This window comes from Hetaerina americana, unplaced genomic scaffold, assembly GCF_022747635.1.
Source record: "Hetaerina americana unplaced genomic scaffold, ioHetAmer1.1.p SCAF_65, whole genome shotgun sequence".
In the NCBI taxonomy this organism is placed as follows: Eukaryota; Metazoa; Arthropoda; class Insecta; order Odonata; family Calopterygidae; genus Hetaerina; species Hetaerina americana.
Window position 1 is genome coordinate 1,098,551 of NW_027287261.1, and position 27,080 is coordinate 1,125,630.

The 27,080-nt window shown below is 39.8% G+C and overlaps 1 protein-coding gene across 4 annotated transcripts in view; it reads right to left on the reverse strand.

Moving 5' to 3' along the window:
- LOC139696032 (long-chain fatty acid transport protein 4-like) overlaps positions 1 to 27,080 on the reverse strand; it is a 95,505-nt gene that overhangs the window by 37,628 nt on the left and 30,797 nt on the right. The window contains exon 1 of one of the 4 annotated variants that reach the window (XM_071594646.1): positions 10,280 to 10,649. The exons of 2 other annotated variants lie outside the window; for them this stretch is intronic. In XM_071594646.1, coding sequence (XP_071450747.1) covers positions 10,280 to 10,324 — 45 coding nt within the window. In that variant the 5' untranslated portion in view covers positions 10,325 to 10,649. Of the gene's footprint in view, positions 1 to 10,279; positions 10,650 to 27,080 lie in introns of those variants that run through there. One more of the 4 variants, XM_071594651.1, reaches the window with a different exon arrangement.

Here is a 27,080-nt window from a genome sequence, read left to right on the forward strand (position 1 = left end):
TGCTTCATGAAGTTTCTTTTAGGATTGCAACCAAGAAAGAATTGTGATTAATTAGGACCGCCTTCGAAAAAGAGGGAAAAGGGAGAGAATTTGAACAAAAAATGCATCGATAGATAATTCGTAGATTGCTAAGCGAGATGCGATATCGTGAAGCAATAAAGACCCTTCATCCCAAAAGTACAATTAAAGGGTTTGGTTTTCCTCCCTTAAAGAAATACCTTTTTAATATTTTTAACGAACGTTTTAAAAGTTTTGGTCTTGAATTCGAAGCGATCAGTTGAAAATCCAAAGGTTAATAACTGCATCACCCCTCTATGTTCCTTGCCAATTTTTATCTCTTTTTCTGTCAGCTAACCAGCGTAGTATTTTGTCATTATTTCATCTCATCTTAGTTTATTGTCTTTCTTGTAATTATTAGCTCGTTTCGCATTTGTAGAGAAATATTTCACGCTTCTATACCTTAGGGCACGTAATTATCATTACCTACATCATTTGATTTTATTTACATGTTTATTGTAACTAGCAATTAAAAAAAATTAAATGCTTGATGTTGCATGCTTAGTGTCGAATCACACCCTGCCACAAGCCTTGGTGTTGGATTGTGGTGCACCATGCAGGCGTAGTTAGATAATTCTATTTTTCATACATTTTCGAAGTTGCGCCAAGTTTGTTCCTTGATCCATGTAGTATCCTGTACGTCGCCGGTTACCGTATAACAACGAGTGTGAAAACATGGCAACTGAAAGAATATCACTAACTCTACTTAGCAGCCAAAATACCTTTAGTGGTGCAGCAAACAATAATTTTAAACGGATATCTGCCATTTTTTTACTGCTATGTTCACAAATTGTCTTTAGGAAAGAAAATTTCTTGCATAGAATAGTTCGGCTGTTCATTCCCATAAACCTCCCGCTGTGGCCTGGTCTGCAAATGATATTTGGAGTTGGAATTACTCCCTCATTGTCGGAAATCTACTTGTAATATAGACGTACGCAGAAGTTTGTAATCGTCGAGTTTTTTTCCATCTTATGCATTCTAAGAATTTCTTGACGCTTTCTGTTCACTCATAATTTGATTTGCAGTTATATTTATCAGTAGTTTAACATTCATAAGTAAATTTTTGACGAATCTATCGTAGAAAAACTATTACACCATGCAGATAGCAATTATAAGCACTGCTGAACACTGGGATACACATACCGTATGATTTATACTCAATTTCTTCAGCTCTTACTTTCTACTCCTTTCTGCTCCTCCTAGCATGGCGTCCAATATTTATATTTTTTCCATCCCCCTGCGATGCTTACTCAAATATTCTCCTTCCACATCAGATCCAATATCCGATCACAGTCTTCACCGTCCCATTACCGTTTAATATCGCCTCCATCCACTTTCCCTGGCGCCTTCGAAATTTTACCAATGGCCATTCTCACTCCTATCATTCTAAGAATTCCTTTGTCTTCCCTTTCGCCCATTCTACTTTTTCCATTCTTCTCAACACTCCCATATCTACCTCGTGCAATTTAAGCCTATCTTCTTCAACGGTGAAGTTTCGAAAATATTCAACCCTATGCGCAATATACGAGGTCTGTTCAAAAAGTATCGCCACTTTTGCATTTTTTTCAAAAATTATTTATTTATTCATGAATATCTATTTTTTCCCCTTCAAAGTAATCCCCATTAGATATTATACACTTGTGCCAACGTTTTTTTCAATCCTCGAAGTACTTGAAAAAATCATTGTTTTTGATCTTGTTCAGCTCCTCCTTCGATGCAGTCTTTTTCTCGTCAATCGTAGCGTAGCGTCGTCCTTTCATGGTCCTCTTCAGTTTCGGGAACAAGAAAAAGTCACTGGGGGCCAGATCTGGGGAATACGGTGGCTACGGCATCATTAGTGTGTTGCTTTTGGCCAAAAACTCGTCCACAAGTAACGATGTGTGAGCACGGGCGTTGTCATGGTGCAGAAACCAATTTTTGTTCTTCCACAAATCCGGGCGTTTGTGGCGGATTGCTCGTACAATTTTAAACCAATCTTTTCCCTTGCGTATTTTTTTGGAACCTGTAATCCAACCCTTCCTCATGATCCAATGATTTTTATCTGATGCAATTCTTCTTTAGATTCTCTTTCTCCTATGTCCGTGTTCGGGTGAAATACTTTCCAAATAAGGTATACTCGCATACCAAATTACGTTTGCTCTCCTACTTTTATGTTTGACTTAATCTTCGTATTTATTGAGCATATCATAATTGCCATTTTGGTTATGTTTGGCTACTTGTCTGTCTCACCGATTTTTTAATATACTCAGAATTGACTGTAATCCATTAGACGACTACGCGGAATGTATTGCATAATTCGATTTTAATGTGATATACATTGTTTTTTAAAATAAATTAATCTTTCTGCGATCGGTGGCAAATTTTTGAGGTGTGTTTAAGGAACGAGGTAAAATAATGACTCTGTCCTTATTTTCACCCAAACATCTCTGCTTTTACAGAAAATTCTACTTGAGTTGTCCTCCCTTGTAGTTTTTCTTCCATTATGCTTCTCCCGGATTGATTGCATTTCATGATGAATCCAGTAATTTCGTGAACATTACGGTAGAAGGGGATGAAAAAGAGGTGCAAGTATAATTTATGAACGTCGAATACATTTGGAAATGCTTAAGAGGTCAAGGAGGATGGGAGTGAAAGTTTAAAGCCGTGTATGCTTGGCCCAGGCCGTTACGCCATTGGATCTGATCGTGGGGATCAAAACGAAATAAAAAACATAGTATTCCTGTTTTCCTCGTGTTTAAAATTAGTTATAGGCCATAAACCTCTTAATGACCGAGAAAATTAAGTTGAGCTAACGATTTTGGTACGTTAAATCTTTTATTAGGCGAATACAATGTTTCCAAATTCATTAGAGACTACCTTGGTTCATATAAAGCGATTAATTAATTAAATTTAACCATGAATCTCTTTAGCCTCAACAATTTTTTTTTCCGTGGACAATTTTTCCATGATTTTCTGAAGTTCAGTTTTGATAATGAGATCGCCAACCGTAACTCGGCGTTACTTGAGATTACAAAATGAATTTCCGCCTTCCCTCCACTTACCAATACGATTTATGAGGTTCCGATGAAATAAAAAGTCATTTGTCGCCAAGATCCGCGACAATATACGTGTGCGACTCACATCCTTGGAGATAAAAATTAAAAAAAAGGGGACAGACAGACACCGATTTTCGGCGACCGAATGGGAGGAAAAAATGTGAAAGATTTGCAAATCCTTCACACTTTGTATAGCAAGCACATATGTATAGTATATCAAGCACGTTCGAGCGAATCGACTCGTCAGATCGCTCGTCTACGTTCCACGTGACTCGCAGCAGAGTGAGAATCAGCATGATGCCAAATTTTTGAGCTCATACTCCCATTGGGAGTAGAAAGGAGGACAGGCTGGAGGGAATGTTAAAGAGAAAGAAATATACTGTTTTGCTTTATTCTCATTGGGGAAAAAGTCTTTTCTGGTGTCAAGGCAAACGAATTCATGAGAGAATTGGGCTGGGGAACATTTTTTTGTCTGCGGTTAGGCGTTCCACTGGAACTTAAATCCAACACCCCAATAGACCGTTCGGTCTGCCGGATGAGGTAAACATTCCACGGGGGTGGGGGAAGGAACTTTCTCGGTCTGCCTGTTCGGTCTTTCATCTACTTAGGTTTTTCCTTGCCTCCACGGAGCACCATTCAAGGAAAAGATAGTCCCGATATGTGTATTAACCATATACATAGAAAATCAACCCGAAGTTCGGTTTGATAGGTGATGGCGGAGTTCACCCAGTACGAAACCCGACGGCGTGTGAAATTCACACATCAAGGCAGGGGGGCCTCTTCCTTTCCCTGTGCCGGTTATGGTTTCCCAGGAAGACCTGGTACCCGAAAAATCACATAGCTTGGGTGGAGCTGAGGGTGCCCGGGAATCGACTCCGGGCCCTCCGGTCAGTAGTTCAAATCTCTGCCCCCGGACTACCGAAACTAAAACAAATACATGTGGTGAAATGAATGATATACATACGGTATTTGGATACAACTCGACTATTGAAACAAAACCGAATCTGAATATTTATCTGTCATGTTGTTTTCTTAGTGTGTCTACATATATATTTATGTATGTATGCATATATACATATATAGAGAAAATATTGCATAAACCTCCCGAAGATTTCAAGGTAAATAATAGTTTCTCGATAGCCTAAGTGGTTATAGCATCGGCAATACGAAAGATCCGTGGTTCAAGTCTCGGTCAAGGAAATATTTTTACATTTGCGATCCGCTCGATTCCGCCTTTCTCACCTCTACTTTTTTGTCTGTTGTTTGTGTTCCAATCCTTTTTCCTTGTTTCTATATGCTAGTGAATGAATATTTGCTCGCCAAATGGCGTACATGTTTGTGTGTGTATGTGTGTGTGTGTGTGTACATATACATATACATTATACATATACATATACATTATATATCACACATGTGTGTGTACACATGGATATATAGACACACTTTGGAAAACGACAGATAGGGTGAGAACTGATACTTCAGCTGCGTGATTCTCCGTAGGAGCAACCACTTGTATGTGCAGTGGGAGTATTGAGACACCAATAATGTAACATTAAGTAATATGCATGGATAAAAATGCGTTTGCTAACCCTAACCTTGGCTGTCCGCAGGTGGGCAGTGGAAGGGGGTGCGGGTCGATGCACTCTACGGTCGACAACAATAACCAGTAATCTAATGTGAAGATGTTTGTCGAGGCTCTGAACACGTCTCTCACTAAATTTTCCAAAAGACTTCCTCTCTGTGATAGCTACCATCTCAGACACGTAAATTTAAACAGTGAAAGGAAGCCAAGGGACACGAGTGAAATTTAGTCACTATGATGATGGTGGATGTCTGACAGTTTATAAGGAGATGAAAAACCAGCCGGATCCATTTTTAAAAATTGTGCTCAGATGAGTGCAATCTTTTGCTCCTCTAAGTAAATTGGTGAGAAAAAACTGGAGAGAACATCCAAAAACTTGACTGAAGCAATGCTCGTCTATATTGGTTTGAGGATATTCAAATTCTCCCGGACATTTTACTCGTGGCATATAATCGCATGTATTTTATAAGCAACGAAAGTTGGGTAATAAAAACTTCGCTGTCCGACAAAATTCGTTTGACGGGTCTGTCTCATATCACTTCCCTATCGTAATAAGTGGCCATTAACCGCTCCTTTTCCTTGGACTAATGCGTGCTTAGTAGTTGGAGTCGTCCAACGCAGCCGATACCCTCGCGACATACCTCGAAACGTGTACGTAGAACTGAGTCCCCGTAAGCATCACAAATCAAATTCTCCCGGACATTTTACCCGTGGCATATATAATCTCAAGTATTTTACAAGAAACGAAAGTTGGATAATAAAACCTGCGCTGTCCGACAAAATTCGTTTTACGGGTCTCATATCACTTCCCTATCGTAATAAGTGGTCATTAACCGCTCCTTTTCCATGGACTAATGCGTGCTTAGTAGTTGGAGTCGTCCAACACAGCCAATACCCTCGCGACATACCTCGAAACTTGTACGTAGGACAGAACGGAGTCCCCGTAAGCCTCACGAATCATTTTGTTAGTCTTTTTTAAGAGTTGTTTTCAGTTTAGCACAAAACTTAGTAATCGCTTAACGTTGCTCGATCGTCGATCCCATTTTTTCGTGAGGCGGTTGGTAGGCAGAGGTTTACAATAACTGACGTCCTGCCGCTGTTACAGCTTTGAAAGCACTGAGACTGCTTTTGTGGCAAAGCTTAGTGTCCTATCTATCTACTCCAAGTAATTTGATCCTACTGCAATCAATAGGAGCGGCGCGGGAAATTTAATTGCATTACTCTCGGCATGCACCCTGTAGCTTGCGACTCTGTAAGCTTGTTGGATGCGTTGGGAGGGGTAGGATGCCTGTGATGGAAACCACATCTCGGGTCAACAGTCGGGTTCCTTCGAGACTTCCCCAACCGCTAAAATGCATGAAAACAGTCCACGCTGTGGCCGCACCTTTCGAGTGTGAAAAATGCCTCAAGAAAATGTTTATGATTGGTCGTGGGCGGTTGGGAAGCCTCGGATTCGATGAACAGAATAATGTGTCGCTTCAACGGAAGATTTGGTATGCCCAAGTAATTCAAACCTAAGCCAATGAAACAGCCGTGAAATTGATATATCTACGACATCTGTTATCTAGACGTAAACGAATATTTTCAAAAACGTATGCCACACTGGATGAAATACACACTTTTTATTTTAAAGGGGAAGCTACATGCATCGATGCAGAAATTGTTGGCTTTTAGATTTACAATCGCAGGATTTTACAAATTTATTTTATTGAGTGTTCGTAAAAAGAATCGCTGATGCAGATATGTCAATCATAAGCTCCGGGGTGTTTAACCTAGAAACCTTGGTTTTATTGTCATGGAACTTGTGCGAGGGAAAAATCAGCAGTTATGTCAGTTAAAGCTAAACCCCAGGTGCTCTCAACAGTAAACTTCCTCTTAGACAGCCGCGCTTAAAGCGGTTTTCATTCGTCCCAACTAAGCTGAATTTTGTTTAAGTTTCGTTCACAATTTGGTCTCATATTTCAAAATTTCTTTTTGAAAAAGTTATCGTCAATTTTTAGCTCATGAACGAAATTCATATACTTCACATTTTGCTTATATTTTTCCCGGAAATTTATTGTTGATTCTCGGTCGCTTTATCGGTTTCTGTGCGTACCCACGCCATAAAAGTATGCCGCCGGAAGAAATGATAATTTGACAGGATATAACATTAAATATATCCTCTATTTATGTTCTTATCCACTAGAAATATACCAAAAATATAAGATAAGGGAGGTATACTCTAGTATAGATGCATACGAATATTCGTCCTTTACTTGGACAATCAGGAATCATACTAGTGAGAAGTCATAATAGAAATATTAAAGACATTTTAATTACAATCGAGGACAAGATTAAACGCTTCGTAGACATCTAGTACATTCGTAGGTGCTCGTGTATGTTAGTTGCTAGTAAATGTACTTGTATGTGGGTAAGTTAAAATGGGATTTGCGTGAATACATACGTCAAGAGTGTCACTCTGCTTCGATTTAATTCTAAACGGAGGCGTAATACTCCTAGTTTAGCTTATAAACCTGTAAAACTGAGTTCGTTCTAATAAAACTTGTCGAAAAATCTAGCGGATCTTCTTTGAACTTCTTAATTAGAAATTTGTCCATAAAGATTTCATCCAATGGGCGTAAAATACTTGCCACATATTCTAAGAATTTAACATAACTACCTCCCATGCACAGTTCCACTAAATTGTAAAAACTGGTGAATACGCAAGATTAATAAAATGGTTTTTTTATTAAATTTAATCAGCATTATTAAAAAAACAGTTAAGTAGGTTTCTCAACCATAATGATCCCAGAGTTAAATATGAAAAAGACTGAAACTTATGAAATGCTTTAGCTACCAAAAATGCGTAGAATAGCTGAAGCAGTGAAGATGCGATAGGAATTCCGTATTTTTCTTAACCAAGTATGGAGTCAAGTATAATTAAGTAAGAATTCGACCCGCAAAAGTTAGGCAGTTAAGAGCACAAACCCAGATGAAATTTTAGATTGTATATGAATGATGAGGTTTTTGTGTTATACTATGAAGCCGAAGTTATATGAGAAATTGACAAAGTAATATAATCGATACATTAATCACACCAAGATTCTTTTATTCCCTCGCTAAAATCCTTATGATCTGTAAATGAAAAAATAACCATCCACTCAATAGTCTAACAAGACTTCTCGGTTGAAAGAACACTGGCATCCTTGCAACCTGCATCATTCAACCATATAATGACTTTCTGAGCAAAATATAGTCATTACCGGCCAATTAGGTACATATCGTTGGGAATACGCGGGTGCAAATTTCCTCGAAACATTATAAATCGTTTTCATTGGACGAGATTTGCCATCACATATCTCACCGGGCCAAATTAGGGTTGATGAGGAATGAAATCATTAAAAAAAGTGAGCACAACTTACATTATGTTCTCGTAAAAGGTAATTACCATCAGGAAAATTTCTAAAACTTAACTCTATGAATATATAATTTAGCTGAGAACCATGTACACATATAATTAACCTCAAAATCAATATTCCCCAGAAAGCTGTTGACAATTAGCTGCCTCACTTTGCGCAGAAAAGGACATTCAACTTAACAGTACATCTATTCATTTAAGGCAGTCTTGGGCTGAAATTAACACGAAAAAAGCACTTTGAATAGGAACCTATTTCAGGGTACACTGTGGAGTAACAAATGTTTTATGCATTCTCTGAATAACGGCGTTTTTTTATTCCTGGAGATTTCAACTCCCGACTGAGAAAGGTTGCTACTTTATGGATAATAGTTGAGGATATATCTGAAGAGAAAAAACATATTTTTAGTAAAGATAAGTATCTGATTATTTACTGCAACATTATTATTTTGCTTTACCAGCGGTTTATTGTTAACTTCTAAAGAAGTTTGCTCCAAAATTTAGTGCGCTCATTAATGAAGGTATCCTGGAGGCTCTTCTTAGCCAATTAGCCCTCTTCCACCCTGCCGTATGACTGTCAGTTATGGTTTTCGAGAGAGAGAGAGAGCAGATCGGAAAGAAGTAATCCTAAGTGTCACGACTGAAAGTTTTTTGTTTGCCCAAAGTTTTCGACGGTCATCGTGCAGAGAGAAATCCAGTAGGTCGGTAAGCAATGGCCGACGCCACCGGTGAAGCCCACTTTCGGATCTGAGGTTTAGAGACGAGAATACTTCACGCCGTTGAATGTAGTTTTTTTTTAACTTAACCCGAAACTGTTTTCACTTTCTCTTATTTCTCGCTCACTCGGCACATTTTTATGTACCTTTAACACGGTTTTTCGCCCATTTTTGTTTCCTCGTCAACTATATGCAAATTAGGATTTCGCATAAAACTTTTTTGGGTTCAGTTGGAGATAATTGCTCTCCTGGAGCGACAAAAACAACCATATCTCAATGTTAGCAATTAGAGCAGCGTTATGCCCGAGATTGTAAACAAATATCAACATGAATGAGCTTACAGTGATTACGATATTTAAATGAATTTGACTCTTGATTTGTTGTTTTGGCTAATTTTTGGGTGGCCATCGACCTCATCTTTTTTTGCCACAACAAACGACGTGTTGACATTGAAAAATGCTCCAAATGTTTTTTACATAGTTTATCCTAGGAATTGCCTCGCTGATCTAAGTGAAGTCAATTTTATTTTACATTTCCGGTTCACTCGAAGTTAATACTGTCACGTATATTTTTTAAGTACTCCGCGTAAAAAATCTTGTATAATGTTACATTCCTTTCTCCAGAATTACTACTTTCGACATATAAACTTAGTTATTATCCTACTTGCTCCTAGAAGCTCCTCTCGTTTATTTAGAGAAATATATATCACTCAGATATCGTAGTGCATTTACCTGCAGTTATCATGACCTATAATATTTGAAATATTTTACAGATATATTGTAATTAAAATTAATAAAAACTTCATGTTTGATGTAGCACTTCCGCTGTTTAATCTCGCCGTCACACACCCTAGCTTACTGGGTACCGCATAGAAGCGTGGAAGAGTTCAACGTATCTCCCCGACGCGGAAAAATAATTATCAAATATGTGATCGGCAATTCGTGTTGTATTTTTTACAAATACTGAACAAGTTAATTAATTAATTTCGTAACAACCATCACTTTCAGATTCCTCTGCCCACAAAAGTTAGGTTAATGCTTCTACAATTAGCTATCGACACAAACGGTCTATTAATCACTCATCTAAATGCTCTCCACCCATTTTAAATAGCTCAGTTTAATTCTGGAATAAGCCATGAATAATATTCCACCCTTGACATTTCTTTATGACGACTCAATGAGAGATAGTTTGACATTATGATGTGCAATACTGAAGCCGCGGTCGCCAAAATAATTTTCGACCGTGGGATGTAATTGTCATAATTTCATTAGAAATTACTATAAAAATCGTTTACGCCCGATAATGGTTTATGCATGGTTGGCGTTACGCAGTCTTACCAACGCCGCCGCTGAGAAATTAGTTCTCAGATGCTTTAGATGAAACACAAAGAGACATTACCATCCTATATTCATACAATGCATGTGATCATAACATCTTCGGCAAGCGCCCAATCAAACTGGAATTTATCCCGTGATGTGCTCGCGTCGATGCTCACCTGTAGCCCTGGAGCTTTTTTCCCATTCTGAGTTATGGAACCCATCTCCTTGATGCACTTCGTGGGGAACAGGTTTAGCCAGAGAAGCGTTAGCCGCCGCAGTCCTTCCAAACAAATGACCGGCAGAGACCGAATGCCCGACGAGTGAAGGGAGGGTCTCGTGCAGGGTGGGCAACACTCAGGGGCACAATCACTCACTCACCCGTCCCAGGGTGGTCCACACTCCTCGATCCCTTGGGAGGACTCAGTGAGAAAGGGAATTAAAAAAAACCAACACTTCCGACTTCCCAAACGGAGGATATTCCTCCCGCGAGAGAGTACGTGCTTGAGGATTGTGCTGCTGGGACGGCGAAAAACACTGTTGAGCGCGGGTCCGCGCCCTGAAACGGAATGAGACGACTGAGGAGGAGAGAGAGGTCGATTGGGCGGTGGGAGGAGGTCTGGCGGAGAGTGGGGGAAACGAGGGAGGGAGAGTGATGTGGCGGGCAGCGATCCTCTCTCCCCTTCTCCCTTCTCCGCACTTCCCCTGCCTTCCTGCGTCGCCCCATTCTTCGTCCGCCCTCCATACTTCCCCCCCTCCCCCCGTTCCCCTCGCGTCATCCAACCCACTTCCTCCATACCATCAACGGTGGATGAAGGAGGAGAGGACTTGACTGAAAGGCTGATTTTTCTTGCTGCTCTGGTTGCAATGAACACCGAAGGTCACAGGTTCGACGCCCCTATGCTCAAGTGACAATAAAGTTAAGCATAAACCTGGAGCAATATTGCTGCCAGTACCCTCCCCGGAGAATAAAGTAGCGGATATTTGTTGGAAAATCAGGTTGGATTCATTGAGAGATGGGGTCGACAACCTACCCGGGCCCCATTGAAGGTTTCATTCAAGTGTGCCGTGTGCTGGAGGATTATTCGTAGTAGAATCAGTCGTAGTAGTAGGTAAACACCTGCTTGTAGGTTTTAGAGGCACGCAAACGCTGTTGCGCAGTGTCAGGGTCTTTATTTTTAAGCACTGTTTAGTGTAAATACCATTTGCGTTATACTAAATCGGATACAGCTTAAATATAGAACTTATATTTTCGGAGCATACTATGTGCCAGGTTTGTTAACAATTACTATGAGAAGGGAATGAAAGTGACGGACAATTTCTAGGAATCAGTTTGGGAGTCTCTAAATTCACGGAAAGAGAAGACAAGAGTTATGAATTTAGCAGTACCCCTGAGTTTTCTTGCGACAACGAAGAAATTATTATGGCACCAAATTACATTGTTAGGCTCGGGCACCAATTTAAAATAAGCGAGATAGACACCACCGCAGTCAGTGTCTCTTGTTTTACTTCGGTGTTCGAATGTACCATGAATATTTGGTGCCGTAATGGTTTCTTCGGTGTCGTAAGAAAATTCAGGTTCACGTTCTTCCCTCGCACGAATCGCAATCACAACATCGAACTTAAGCGCCCAAATATATCGAATTTTGAAAGAGTAAAATTCAATAATTTAGCCAAACAGTAATTACTAGCATATATTTGCGTGTTTACTCGAGTGTTTTTGTTTATGAGCTAATAGTATTATATTAAAATAATTCTGATGTTGTGCTAATATCGGTTCCCAAACATCCCCCGCCGCACACCCTTTTCTTAGCTTCCGGGGTAATAACCAATCGGATTTGAGCGAATCGTGAAAACGCGATTATTAAGGATACAGTAAAAGAACACTCAAGCACAAAATAGTAGCGATTGGAGAGTGGGTGAAAATACCGCATAGATTTATGAATGTTACAGCGTGGCGGCAAAGGACCGAAGACTATTGCTCGTAAAAAGCAATCATTCGTTACATCCGTTACATGTAACAATGTGTACCATGTACTGTCATTCACTGCTTTTCTCTCTCTCTCACGCACACAGTTACTGATGTATTGATACTTATGCAGAGGGGATAAAGCCGGAAAAAATAACAGAAATAATGAAATCCGTTCTGAAATCACTGTGATTGTTTCCTGAAAATTTTTAAAGCTCTTGAAAATTACAACCATGCCAAGAATGTAGAGAGAGAGACTTTGAAGAGAGGGGTCAGGGAGGAGGAAAGGCCAAATCATGGAGCAATACAGCGATAAATCTCGGCCCTCGGTGTGGCAGGCTAACATCTGCTCGTCCATCTGGCATAAAGATTAGTTCTTTATACCCGTAAAAATCTCTATTAGACTGATCGTTTTCTCGTGACGCGAATCCATTCTCTGTTGCCTCGCATTAGCCGAGACCTCGCTTTGAATGAGTTTGACTGTGTTTATAAATATATACATGTACACACACACACACACACACACACACACACACACACATATATATATATATATATATATATATATATATATATATATATATATATATATATATATATATATATATATATATATACATATACATATATATAGAGAGAGAGATGATTTCGTCGAAGTAACACGGAAGTGTTGAATAACAAGCTTTGACAGCAACAAACAATATAAGAACACATAAAAAGATAACTCACACGTTATTTCTTGATCATTTCGACGGAATTCAACTCCGTCTTCATCGGATGAGATAGAAGTAATGCTATATATTTGTGCGTATATATATTATATATATATATATATATATATATATATATATATATATATTATATATATGGGTCGTGGTAGTCCAGGGCGTAGAGCGTTGGACTTCTGACCGGAGGGTCCCAGGTCCGATTCCCGGGAAAGTCTTTGGGCACCTTCAGTTCCACCCAAGCTATGTGATTTTTCGGGTACCAGATCTTCCTGGGAAACTATAACCGGAACTGGCCCCCTACCCTGATGTGTGAATTACATTTTGCTCACAAACATACACTCTTGAAGGAAACATCGAGCTGCGACAACACAAAGTACATTTTACATTAAAATAACTATTACAACAGGCACAAATAAAAAGAGGAATCACATATATTTTTGTTTCAACGGTCGGACAAAGAATAATGGCGTTCTTGGGGTAAAGGCGAGAGGGAATTGGTTTAGGATGGGAATGGTTACAAGAGAAGAGTGGGGGGGGGAGAAAATGGTAGCGATTGGTGTGATTATTTTGGACTGGACGATTTCAAACCTCTTCGTAGCCAAATATGTTCTAACTCTCCGGTTCTTACCTCAATACTTCGTGCTGATTCAGGAATAAATTGTATTACACGACCGTTGAATAGTGAAAATACATATGTGTGTCTTTTTTATTTGTGCCTGTTGTAATAGTTTCTAAAGCTCCAAACTGACGAAGGCGTACACGGCTCCGAAACTTTTAAAACACCGTTCTTTAATGCGTTCAAATACATATTTTTGCCCTGAAGTTATTTCTTGTGTCACCACTCGCCAGCGTTTCGGAAAAGTTAATTGGCTTCAACGTATCCTCGAATGACATATGTTCTGCGGTCATTTGGCCCGTATGACATGGTCTTGAGTGTCTGTTGTTACCGGAGACCATCTACGGCCGACTTCATGGCTGCCTCTTGTGGTCGCTTGGTTATTTGGTGTTTAGTAGGGGTTTGTTGGACGTGTGGAGGGGGTGCAGGGAATTTTGTCGGATCTAGGAAATGAGAGTCCTCTGTAAATGGAAATACTTTTCTATTTACAGAGAAAATTTTCCAAGAGAGGCAGTATCTCAAATATTGAAAAAAATTCCATGCGTATTGAAACACAAAATAAGGGACGTATGAATATGAAAATCAACAAGGGAAACAAATTATAAGATGAAAGGAATAATTATTTTCTGAAAGGTGGTAGTGGCTGCTAAACATGTTAAGTGGGAAGCAAAACGGATCAATGTTGTCAGGAAGTGAAATCAGTGGATAGGAGAGGCAGAAGGAAAGCCAGTGTTTAATCAGCGATAATCAGGGAATGGACATATGGAGTGGTTGCAGTTAGACCGTGATGGCACTCTAAAAATGATAAGCGAGGGCACTTCATGACAGTCTGTGATAAAGCTAAGAGTGCTAAAAATGAATGTTAGAACATTTACGAGCAAGTCACTGGGTAGGGATTTTATTTATTTATTTAGCCTTAGTCCGAAAGCAGCACTCTGGCCTTTACATCGGACTTTTAACAAAGAATAACAATGGAGACGATTACAAACACCCAAGCCCTAGGTGGAAGAAACCCACCCAGGCGGGAATCGAACCCGCGACCCATGAATTGGCAGACGAGGACGTTACCCTGCCGCCACCGAGGCCGGCGGCCATTTCAAATGCAAAGGACTGTTTTCGCTATTTTATCCAAGATATGTATGTATAACTCTGTCAATAGTTGCAAGATTAGTTGGAACTGAGATTGATCATACGTGGGAGCAACACGTAACGAGATGAAGGGCGACAGTTGCAAAATGTGAATGTAAGATTTCGTGATATCGGTGAAACGGCAGAGGAGGTCCAATGTGTGTGTGTGTGTTTATTTGTGTAAAGTGCCTGAAAACTAGTTCAGAGGAATTAAATTTATGACTTGGTAAAATGACAAGATCCTTTGCAGTCGGTACACGCTTGAGACGGATGGAGTTAATGTCGTAGTTATTCGCTGAACCATTCGCTATAATTCGAGAGGGTTTTTTTTAGCGAAATAGACACAGCACTGCATTTATTTGGGTGTTAGCTAAACTCCAAGATATGGAAATATTCCGAGATGCCACGTTTCAACAGTCCCATCCGACGGATGACGTCCAACTCTCGAACTGCTGTCCACACGGCACCCAAAGTGAGGGTGGGACTACCAAGGAAACATATACCCCCTATACTCGAACCTGTGTCCAAGGGGGCAGTTAACTGGTCAACAAACTGCTGCACCCCATTATATCCGTTCGAGAGCCTTTCGCCGTTCACGCTGCATATGAGAGCTAGACCAAAGGAAGCCAGTATTCAAGCCTCATAAACCTATCCCATGCCCTCGGGAACCTCTGTATTATTTTTATCTGGTGACGGTTCCTGCTGCATACATGCAGATTGCTACGACCAAAAAAGTGCTACTTGCAAATAAATGTTTGTTCACTGCCCTCATTGATATCTGTGTTCAGTTATCTGTTTAATGGCAGGAACGGGAGAAAATTCAACCCCGCTTACCTCGCTGCGTTCGAACGTCACGCCTCAAGTAAAAAAATATACGTTCATTCAAGGCATTCTGCCTACGCAAACGTAGGTTTTGGACGGACCTAATAGGTAGTTACTTCCAAGTATAACGAGAACTTCCTCTTTTTTACCGTCAACTATTTTATTCTTAATTTAATTTTTATGCTAAAAAATTTTGAAAATATTCCTACCATTAGTGCTTTAGTAAGCATTAATAATCTGCAATTTGCTTATTTTTCCTTAATTCATAGATATCTGTCTTATTAATAATACGTGAAGTAGAGCTATACAAAGTTGCTTGCATAATCGGAAAAAAACTACATAATATAATAGTAAAATTTGTGCAGTATCCCTTTCAAAAATCCTTAAACGAAAGTCTACAGGTATACTATTATAAAATGTAGCCCTCTGTTGAATATTAAAATCTAACATAAACCTTACATACCAGTAAAACCTTTCATAATCTTGCAATCACAATCTCGGTATTCATAACTAATGGGAAAGTACATAGCCACAATACAAGATCATGTAAAATTTTCTTAATCTATAATGGTTAAGCAGCCTCAGATACTTGGATTTCGAAAGAAATTTTCTTAATGGCTGTGGCTTAAACAAAGTGACTAATTTGTTGGTTAGGTAGCTTAGTCAAGTGTTTTTGACCTCTGTGTCTATTTTAATTATGCCTAAAATAATTATTCTTTCTATTACTCATGCCATATAATCATTTTCATTAGTGAAATTAGAAAAATCTATGAATTTAGGACGATTAATGCTTGTACCATGAGTATGGAATTGACGTATTTTAATTTTTTCCTCTAACTTTCTGTATAGTCCTTATTGAGAGGGTACAATTTATTTGATAAAAGTAATAAATAATTGCCTGTGGAAACTGCAGACCCAGAATTTTTAGGTAATTTTAGAATTATAACTAAATGCCAACTGAGATTATCATCGAACTGATCTTTTAGAAATTAAGACTATAATTCTCACAGTATGCCTCTATCAAGGTAGTAGACCTACAGGTTGGGCCTACATGACCTAATTGTATTTAAATCTAGTTTTGGATGGTACCTAGTGAATATTAAGGTTTATGTGCCGTGAAAACGTCCTCTTTCTTTACAGTCCATTATTTACGTGTTCATTTATTCGAACTTCTTCCAGCTTTCATGCCGTCAAGAAAGCCTACTATCTTCCCTTCTATCTACCCTATATTCACCCTTCCATCGCGGAATTTACGTCACACTATACCAATCAGTACGTCTGCCATCCACGTCTACTGCCTTTTCCATATTTCTCCGAGTTTATTTCTCTATCTTCACTCACCATATTAAAAGCTTTGGCGTTTGTCTTTCTATCTGTTCAACTTATTTTCCCCGTTCTTCTCCGCCACACCCGTATCTTGAAAACCGCTTAGCCACACCCTCCCTCTTGCCTCCTATGACTAGGTTTCACATCTATAATTCACTTCGCTCCACATTAAGGTTTTAACTAGTCTCCTCTTCACATGTTGACTCAATCTACGTCTCCTCTAAATCTAAAATCTCTTTTTAGAGCAAAATTCAAAGTGCGGATTAAGGGGTATGTACTTTCGGAGCATACTTGGTATGGTACGCACATACGCGCCATATGAGTACCTTCCGAACTATTGTCCGATAGAATGAACTGGGCACAATTAATGAGTATTTTGTGGAAGATAGGAGTAGACTGGAGAGATTGACGACTTAACCGGAACCTGTACATGCCTCAGACTGCCCAGGTGCGGATTGCGAATGGAAAATCGGGATGGGTAGCAAAAGGCAAGGTTGTCCATTATAACCTGCTCTTGTCAATATGTATGCGGAAGAATAGGCATGGGAAGGACTGGAGTCCGAATTAAGAGTGTTTGGGAACCTCTTCAACTCAGTTGACTTTGCGAATGATTTAGCGAGCCAAAGGGTTGCAATAATTATTTAGCTCATGCAGAATCAAAGAAATATGTAGGAGATGAGAACTAATGATAATAAAACGGAGGGCATGAGATTATCAAGAAATAAGAAGCCTAAGATGTGTATAAAAGTTAAGGGATATGAACTAAAACAGGTTACCTATTTTGGAAATGCATTGACGAGAGTGGGCAGAATGGTGGGGACAGTAAAACAACATTATACGACAAAACGTTTACGAAGACGTTTAAATGAATGACGGGCACATTAAGTAAAGACGCAAATAGGAGAAAGATGAAAACTTCTAAATGGGGAGGTAATTTTTTATTTAACAAGACGGTGGAATCGTCCATTCCAGACTGGTGTTAGAACTCCGTTATCCTTCGGAAATGTTCAATTATAGTTTTCACCTTCACTTCAAGCACTGGAATCTAAATTTAGTTTCTTTTGAGAATTCAACTATTTGTTTCTCTTTTTTCTCTAATAATTAAACTTAAAAACTGTCTTCCTTCAACTTGTGCCATCGATCGGAGGCTTGATTATTGATTACTATCGTAATAGTTTTTCCGATTTTCAGTGTAAATCCCTATGGAAAGGTGAAATAGCTCTTTACGAATTAAAAGCTTTTGTGTGGATAATAATTATGAAAGCCTTTTTAAGAGCTTGTCAATCGCTGATGAGTTTTTGAAGTAAATGATGCTTATTTATTTGGCCTTAATACAAATGAACTGCGATTCTTCAAATCTCAGGTATCACATCAGACACCTACTTACAAGGCGTACTTTCGGAGAGTTATCTTTCGATGACTGCCATCAGAACACTGTTATCTCCATAGAATCTTTCTGCAGTTACCAAGTATCGGATCGAAATTAAACTTGGTCAGAATATCTAGGCAATGGGTTTAAGGAACGCCCTTGTTCTGCCATCTTTTCCAGGGTCCACGCTTTGCGAATTTGAAGTACCCGACTGTCCAATTCATCGTCGTTTAAATGAAATCCGTACGTCCTTTCACTAAGGGTGATTCCTATTTTAAATTTGGGAATATCCACGCAATGAAATGAAAATTATTTTATATTCATGATTGATATAAGTATTATACTGAGAAATTTTCCTCAGTAACGAAAAAATATTTTCAACCACTATAGAAGTTACTTTAAAAATATATGTGGAGTTCGACTTTAATTCATCCATTTATATGCAGTTTAAATTTAAACTAAGGTCCAGTTAACTTAGTTGTGTGGTAGTTGCATAGTTAAATTGTAGAATTCCATACAACTTTTAATTTATATGCTCATGGTTGGCATATTTTCTGGGTTACTCTTACAAATCTTGTCAGTACTCGTTAATATGTTACTCATCCTGTGACACTAGCCATTGGTTCAGTGTATTATCAACCTACAACTTTGATAAGTATGGGATACACAATTTAATTAAAGTCACCTTATGTAGTTTTAATTCGCTAATATGATCGAAGCCATGCTCCCTTAATTGACTTATTACTGTAGACAGCTCAATTAAATAGCTTATTTGCTCGTTTAATTACGCAAACCCCTGGAATGGAGTTTTAACTCAATAAGCGTTGGCCAACTATGGGTCAGTTTAGTAGTCATCTAGTTAGCGTTTGCAATATCTTATTCAAGGAATGAAAGGATCTCTTTCGATTGTGGCCTATGACTGTAATGTAAGGGGTTACTTAGGTGTATTCAACGCGTTCATTAGTAGATTTTTCGAAATGTTTCATAGAATTATTGCATGTGTGTAACAATATTTTAACACAATTACGAAAAAGTTGTTTCTATTTTACACAATAGGTATATTTCGAAAGGCAATTTTTATGCTTCGACGAAATTGCGAGCCATGTCTTGAGATAGCACGCAATGGAAGTTTGAAACTAAGAACATTGTTCGCTCATTTGAAACTGAAATATTTTTTCTCCTCCCACTTAATCAAAAGTACAAAATGAAACATGCAAAAAAGTATTTCTTACCAAAATACCTATATCAGGAAAAAATCAATCATTGATAATAATTATTTATATCAAGCGACATGATAGACTACAAATAGCTCAGGAGAGTGTTTTTTTGAGATAGTTCGGAATAATTTATAGTGCCTAACTGAGGAGCCATTTAGTACTATCGCGATTGATTTGAGTCTGTTTTTGAACCAGAAATTGATCGTAGATTCTCACCGCTGTTGGCTCACTTTCGATTTTTATTGAATGGGAAACGAATTCGACTCCAGTTGGAAGGCGAATCGTCTCAATAAGTTCAAAATTACCATCAGCAGAGGTAAAGTGGTAGCGCCGGTACCCAAAAAACATCCATAACAGTAAAAAAATGATTAAATACATTAACTTAATCTTTCAGCAAAACTTTTAACAAAAAGTGCGACGTTTACCAATCCGATTTGGTTGAAATAACAGAACTAACTAGGAAAGCGGTGGATATTATCGAACCCGGTCGTGATAGTTGTCGCATGGCATTCGACCTTCGAAGAAAAAAGTCAACTTCTTGGTTATCTCATATTCATAACTACTTTCTGCGACAAAAGAGTTGTTATGCCTATCTGACCTGATAATTTTCTTAGTTTATATCAATTATTGTAATGTGTTTATGACAGGTACTTGATGATGTTTCCGACCGGCCACCACACTTACAACTGAGAATATACGTATGTACATGCATAACGCTGAACCTGTCTACACCGTTATTCCGCTCATTAGTTCGTCAATGTGTGTTGTAAGTACGTCTAATACGGAACATGTCGTCATTATATCACCGATGAAAATGGCCTCCATTTATGTGGCTTACTTTTAACGATAGCGTTGATCTGCTCCTCTATTTAAATAGCAGGAGGTCGACAATTTTTAAATAGGGAACACGTTTTCCCTGGAAACTTCTCGAAGTAAAAAATTCCCGTTAAAGCAGGTGGTTGTAAATATTTTCAAAACTTCGGAAACCACAAGTAGTGGTCGTTATCAAGGGGATGTAACCAACATCTGAGGTTATTTGTGACATCAGGGATAGGTGGGGAGGATTTAGGGGTATAGTTGTAAGTGTAAGATTTTCCGAGAATGAGGAAAGGGTGGAGGATGGAAACCCTCGGTGTTAGCCTAATCTTAACAAAAGGTATCGCACAATTTAACGTCCCATCAGATGGATGTCATACTCCTCTGAGGAAGTACACTCCACACGATACCGAAGTAGTGATTGGAAAAATGTCACCACCGCTGGGATTCGAACCTTGGTCGTCAGGGTTATACGCATGGTAGCACGCCGATTCGATCCCAAATAAATACGGTGTTTCCACATTATCCATATTCTCGCCATTAAAATATCCGAGTGTTCGGCTATGACTTTAATACAATCATTTGTTGTGTTACGTAATCGTGATATTAAGAGTATAATTATGGAAAGGATAGGAGTTAATTTGTTTTAAGGGAAAGGAACATTTTTAAAAATGTATTTTTTGTTACAATGCGCTCAGTTTACGTTATATTATCGAATTTTACGTTAGTTCGGAAGCGTAAGTACTATGGAAATGCGATTGTAACAATTCATTAAGCAATTAAAGCTACCTGTCTTTGACAAATTTTAGCCAAGATAAAGGTATAAGGAAAAGCTTATGCGTTTTCCACCAATCGTTAACGTATTTGTTTTGCCACCGTCAACTGTTTTCTGCGTGTCATCATGTTAGTTATTTGCTGCGGTTGAAATCAATGTTGTTGGATTAGAACGGTCTTCCTGTATGTGTTCCTCACGAATTGTATTCGTTAATGTTTCATTTGGCCTGTGGTAACCATTCTGTTCCCAAGGCTGTTTTGGAAATTAAGATAATTGAATGTTATTTCGAACCATAAATGAAGCAAAGAAACTTTAACATATGTATAATGTAGCGAAAATGAACAAGCCGCCCGTGTGGCAATGCCGGAGGTGACGCCAGAAGCCTATTGCTAGTTTTACATAAAGTGTTCTTTGCTAGGCATATACATTGTTTTTGTGCCGGTCAGACTTATTGGAGAAACGAAGCAGGCCGAATGACCTCTTTTATAAATATATATTTCCTCGAATCTTGCTTTCCTCAATAGTCACTGACCCATGAAGCGAGTGTTTTATATGAAGTTATATTGAGAAGTAACCGAGACCGGATGCATCTTCGGGCGATCAAAGAGAGAACTGGAGTCTATTGTATTCACGAATGAAAAAACGACATGAGTATGCGGTCTGGTCTAAATTATCCGGAATGGAGTTCTCCCGCAGAGGACACGGTTATCAACCAGGCTGTTTTCTTTCGATGGGCGATGATAAAGCTCACCTCGAACTAGACCTTATGGATTGTGAAATATTTGAAGTCTCATGTTTGCAGTATTTTAAGAACCTCTGGTACTAAAAAAATAGCATTGCTTGGGTTTTAGGCCTGCATCTATTCCTAACAAAATACTCCGACATCTGCTGCCCGGGCGTGTGGCGGGAGATATTAGGTTACCAGCCATCCATGCAGAAATATTAGCTCATACATTCTGAATAGATGAAGCTCGTCTACAGGGTTCGTCCGGAAAATAAGTGTACTGAGCTCAGGAAAAAAAATGTATTACACTTTTACATATCTTAAGCTAATATTCCTCAAAACAGGACCCTTGTGAGTCGATACACTTGTTCCAGCGGCGTTCCCATTCCTGGAACGCTCCCGCGAAGGCATCATCGGGAACCTCTCGAAGACACGTCGTCACGGCCTCTTTGACGGCGTCCAAAGTCCCGTATCGCGTTCCTTTCAAACTCCTCTTTATCTTCGGGAACAGAAAGAAGTCCGGTGGTGCCAAGTCCGGGCTGTAGGGCGGGTGCGGCAGCGTTGCCACGCCGTGCTTGGCCAAGAAGTCCGGACACGACAAGCGCGGTGTGAGACGGCGCATTGTCGTGATGCAGCCGCCAGATGTTTTTGATCGCTGGCCGGACGCGGGCGACTCGTTTTCGAAGCCTGTCGAGCACTTGGACGTAAAATGCAGCATTTACAGTTTGTCGTTCAGGTACAAATTCGTAGTGGACGACTACCCTTTTGTCAAAAAAGACAATGAGCATCGCCTTGATCCGAGATTTGCTCATGCGAGCTTTCTTTTGACGGGGTGATGATGGGGTGTGCCACTCCGCACTTTGTCTCTTCGACTCCGGGTCGTACTCAAAGATCCACGTCTCGTCACCCGAAACAACGTTCTCTAAAAAATGTGGATCATTTTTGCAGTGATCCGCAAGTTGTGTCGCGATTTCCAAACGATTGAGTCTTTGATCATCACTGAGCACTTTCGGCACCAACTTTGCACAAATTTTTCGCATCTATAATTGCTCCCTAATAATCTCGTGCACTATTGTTTTTGGCACGTTACACTGCTCTGCTATCATCCGAACACTAAGACGACGATCAGAGTTCAGTACATCGCGAACGTTTCGCACATTTTCGTCGGTGAGTGTCGTTGATGGGCGTCCAGGCCGTGGTTCGTCGTCGACCTCTTCTCAGCCCTCCACGAACATCTTGTGCCACCGAAAGATCATGTTTCTGGACATGGCTGACTCCCCGTAAGCCTGGTTAATCATACCGACAGTTTCGGTAGACGATTTCCCAAGCTTTACCGCAAATTTGATGGAATAACGCTGCTCCAAAAACTTCGGCATCGCGTTCCGTGACGTGGGTCGAGCGTGGAGGTTCGCGTTAACAGAGCTCCTCACTACACCACAGCTCAGAGCCGACTGCCTTTTTCAGCGTCGCTTGCCAACATACCCCCCTCCAATCGCAGCCCATCAGAGCGGTGCTGGGCGCGCCTGGAGCGGCGGGAAAAAATCAGTACACTTATTTTCCGGACGAACCCTGTATTCTGCTCGTCTCACTTGAATAGATGTTAGCTCGTATACAACTCTCGTGCACATAAATGCCTATAATCATCATGAGATAATTATTGTGCTTGAGAAATTTAACAAATTCTATTACTCTGGTAAAATTATTTTTTTCGGGTTCTTGGGGTCAATTTTGTTTTGTTTGCGTATCATGCGAGGGAAGAACCAAGTGATTGAATCTGTCTGTGACGGTGTCTATCTCTCTTAATTTATTTCGGTGGCTGAATATACCGCATTCTGAAGGGAGAGAAAGCTTGGGATAAACCAAGAAAAGAGGTGGGAAATCCAAACTTTAGAGGCAGGAATGATCACAAGTTCAAGGTAAAATACCGGGCATAAAGAAAAAATGACAACAATTTCATTTCTTAATAAAACAATTGTTGATTGGAACAGTTTACCGGCAAAAGTATTCGACCCCTTTTCTAACAGGGTAAATATGCACTTTCAAGAAAATATGTAAAGTCCTTTCCTAACGGGGTAAATACTTTTAATAACATACTATATGTTAACAATTAATATAATAATTTGAGTGATGTGTTGGGTAAAATTGTATGTAACAGCTTAGTTTTGATTTTTTTCCCTGTTGATTGGGGAACTGATGCTAATGAGGTGAGGATTTTCTTTTTTTTTGCATTAGAGATTAGTTTTTGTAAGTTTCCTTTAAGTGTATTTTTTTCTAACTGATTTTATTTATTATCTTTTGCGATATTGATTGGATTTAAGATGTCATGTTATTTTTCCAAGGCAAGTTTGATTGTAATACTTGGGACTTGTGTACCACCTGATATTGTCTATCAGTGCATGTGAGTGTTAATAATAATAATAAGATTTGGTGCCACAATAATTACCTCTGTGTCGCCAGAAAATTCAGGTGTCCTTTATCTTTCTAAAAATCCATTCCTGTTCTCTTTTGTGAATCAAGGCGCTTCCAATCTCATTCCTTCAGCATCCACGTCAACACGCTAACTCTCTTCTCGTAGTAATTTTTAACCAATCGAGCGGATTTTCTCTGAACCTTTTCCGATTCTTAAATCTAGGTTTTCTCCTGTGCATTCTGAATACTTGCCGCGTATTCTAAATGTGGCCCAACTAAAGCGAAGTAACACCTCTCTCTTTTTTCATTTAATTTTATTACAACCCGTCTGATGAAACCTAGCTTCTTCAAGGAGGATCCGAATATTATTCCTAATGTGTTTACCCCAAGAAAGGTCCGATGTCTGTGTCGCATCGAAGTATTTGACCTATTCTGAAATGCTTTCTTTGGTCCAATGTATTTTATAATATTCTTGTTGTTTATTTTTTCTTTTCTTCCAACACTTCAGTGGTTTAAATTTCTGATATTTAATTCTAAATAGATAGGTCTTTATTCGGGCGAAATTGAGACCTAATGATCCCTTCTTTCATTTAACCCATCGTCGTATAAATATTACATTAGGAATAAAATTTATAATTACATGCATACATGTAGACACATTAATACATATAGACAGACACAAATTCGTTTAGCACAGATTTGCAGCAGCCCTTTGAGTAAACCCCTAGATGGGTTTCACCCAAAGGATTCATCCCGTAAAGTGAACTAGATCACTTAACTTGCCGCATTTAAATTTTTTTGTAATTTATCGTTTAAAAACCAATAACAGTATCATAATGATATTTTCGTGGGCAACTTTTGAGTGTTGCTACGGAGCTAAACGTGATTCGCAACCGGACAACCGCGACCCATATCGCTGGTATAGAACGAAACTGATGTCACACCGATGTGTTGTAGCATTGATGACGATCCCACTCGAATAACCCCAAAGGTCTTCATGGGCGGGGAGATGGAATCGCCAACCTTTTGGTGACCATGATCCACATACAAAACAGAAAGTAGTCGAGTGGGGGCAAGGAAAACGAAAGTAACCTGCCAAACAGTTGGGGTGCACTTGGAAGGGAAGGACTGGAAGGAAATTACGACGTATGAGGGTGAGACTCGGTTTTGTAATACTTGCTCATACGAGGGTCATCCGGAAAGTAGTACCCGTTCGTGAAATAAAGACACAAAAGTAAATATTAACAAACATAAAAAATTTTATTTGAAAGAGGATACTTTAAACTACTTCTCAACATAATCTCCAAGCAAATTAAGGCATTTGTCATAACGTGTGACAAGTTTCTGTATTCCTGCTGCATAGTCCTTCGCCGCCAGCTCATTGAGATACGCGAGGGACCCATCTTGCACAAATTTTTGCATAATGCAGATGGTGTTTAACAATTTCATGAACAATTGTTCGAGAAACATTGGGAAAATGCTCACAGATGTCATCAATTGTGACGCGCCGATCGTTCCTCACGAATTCGTCAACTGAGCTCACCAGTTGGTCTGTAATGACAGACGGTCTCCCCGAACGCTCATCGTCGTGTGTGTTCCCCCTCCCCATGTTGAAGTTGCGACACCACCGCCGAACAGACGACTCGTCCATTACATTGTCTCCATACACCTCCTTTAATTGGCGATGAATATCACATGGGCGAACGTTTCTTGCATTGAGGAATTTAATCACTGCCCTCACTTCACAACTGGCGGCGTTCTCAATTTTTTTAAACATTGTAAACAATCACAGAAACAACACAGGCAATGCTAGCGTCACGCAACTTGGCTCAGAGAAGGCAGACAAGCCACTGAAGCTATCTGACCTCGTCCAGCGGCTACTCGCGTCGTCAGCACTTCATGCGGCACGAACGGGTACTACTTTCCGGATGACCCTCGTACATAACCGATAAGGTGACCTCGTGGTCTCCCTGCGGGAGTTGTCGCGGGTCCACGTCTGACCCACGTCCCCGCCACTCGAGCCGAGATCCGCGCAACTCTCCTTCGCGGCGCCCTATCACGTTGTCCCTCGCCACATCCGCCCCGCGCTCGGAGGGCCGAAACCGAGGGAAACTTTATTATCGATTACGAATGAAAGTTATGATGAGAAAAGTTAAGGTCAGATGAGGCCGTTCCCCGGCCCGTCTGAACCAGTGGCGAATCTAGAAAATATCTCAGAAGTGAGAGAAAATTAATTATATGTAAGAGCGAAAAAAATTATAGCATTTTTTCCCACAAATATATTTGTAAATCATATGAAATTTGAAACTAAACGCACTTATTTATAGACCAAAACTCATCTTGTAGTGGGTAATTTTATGCAAGGAGTACAATAGGTACTCAGAATTTATTTTGAGGGAAAAAGTTATATTTACAATATGTCCCAAAAGTAGTAGGTTCCCGGATAGACGTGTGGACGGGCGACAATTTTTCTGGCTGAGTTCTGAAGGAGGGGAGTCTCAGGAAAGGCTGGAGGCCGTTGGCAGTTGGCTCCCAGCCTTTGCGGACTGCGGATCGTTCGTTTGCTATATCTCTATAGCGTGACAGTGTTACGCTCCGTCAAGAATCGTTTATTGAAACAACGATACAATTTTGCGTGAAACTTGGCAAAACCGGGAAAGACTCATGACATGCTCAAGGCAGCTTATAGTGGTAACACCATGGGTAGATCGGGTGTTTTTTGAGTGGCAAAGTGGTTTCGGAAGGGCAGAGAAAATGTTGAAGACGCTAATCGTTCAGGACGCCCTTCGGCCTCAAAAAGCGACGAAAACCTTGCAATAGTGAAGGCTTTGTTGGGCAGGGATCACAGATTAAGTCTTCGCAAGGTTTCTGATGAACTTGGCATCCCTAAAAGTGATTTGCATCGACTGGTGACCGCAAACATTAGCATGAGAAAGGTGCGTGCGAAGTTTGTGTCTCGAGTGCTCTCGGACGAATAAATGGAAACTCGCACGCGTATCTGCCAAGAGCTTCATGAGCATCCCTCAGCTACCGTACATCCCTGACGTTGCCCCTACAGACTCCTCTTCCTCCGCCTCAAAT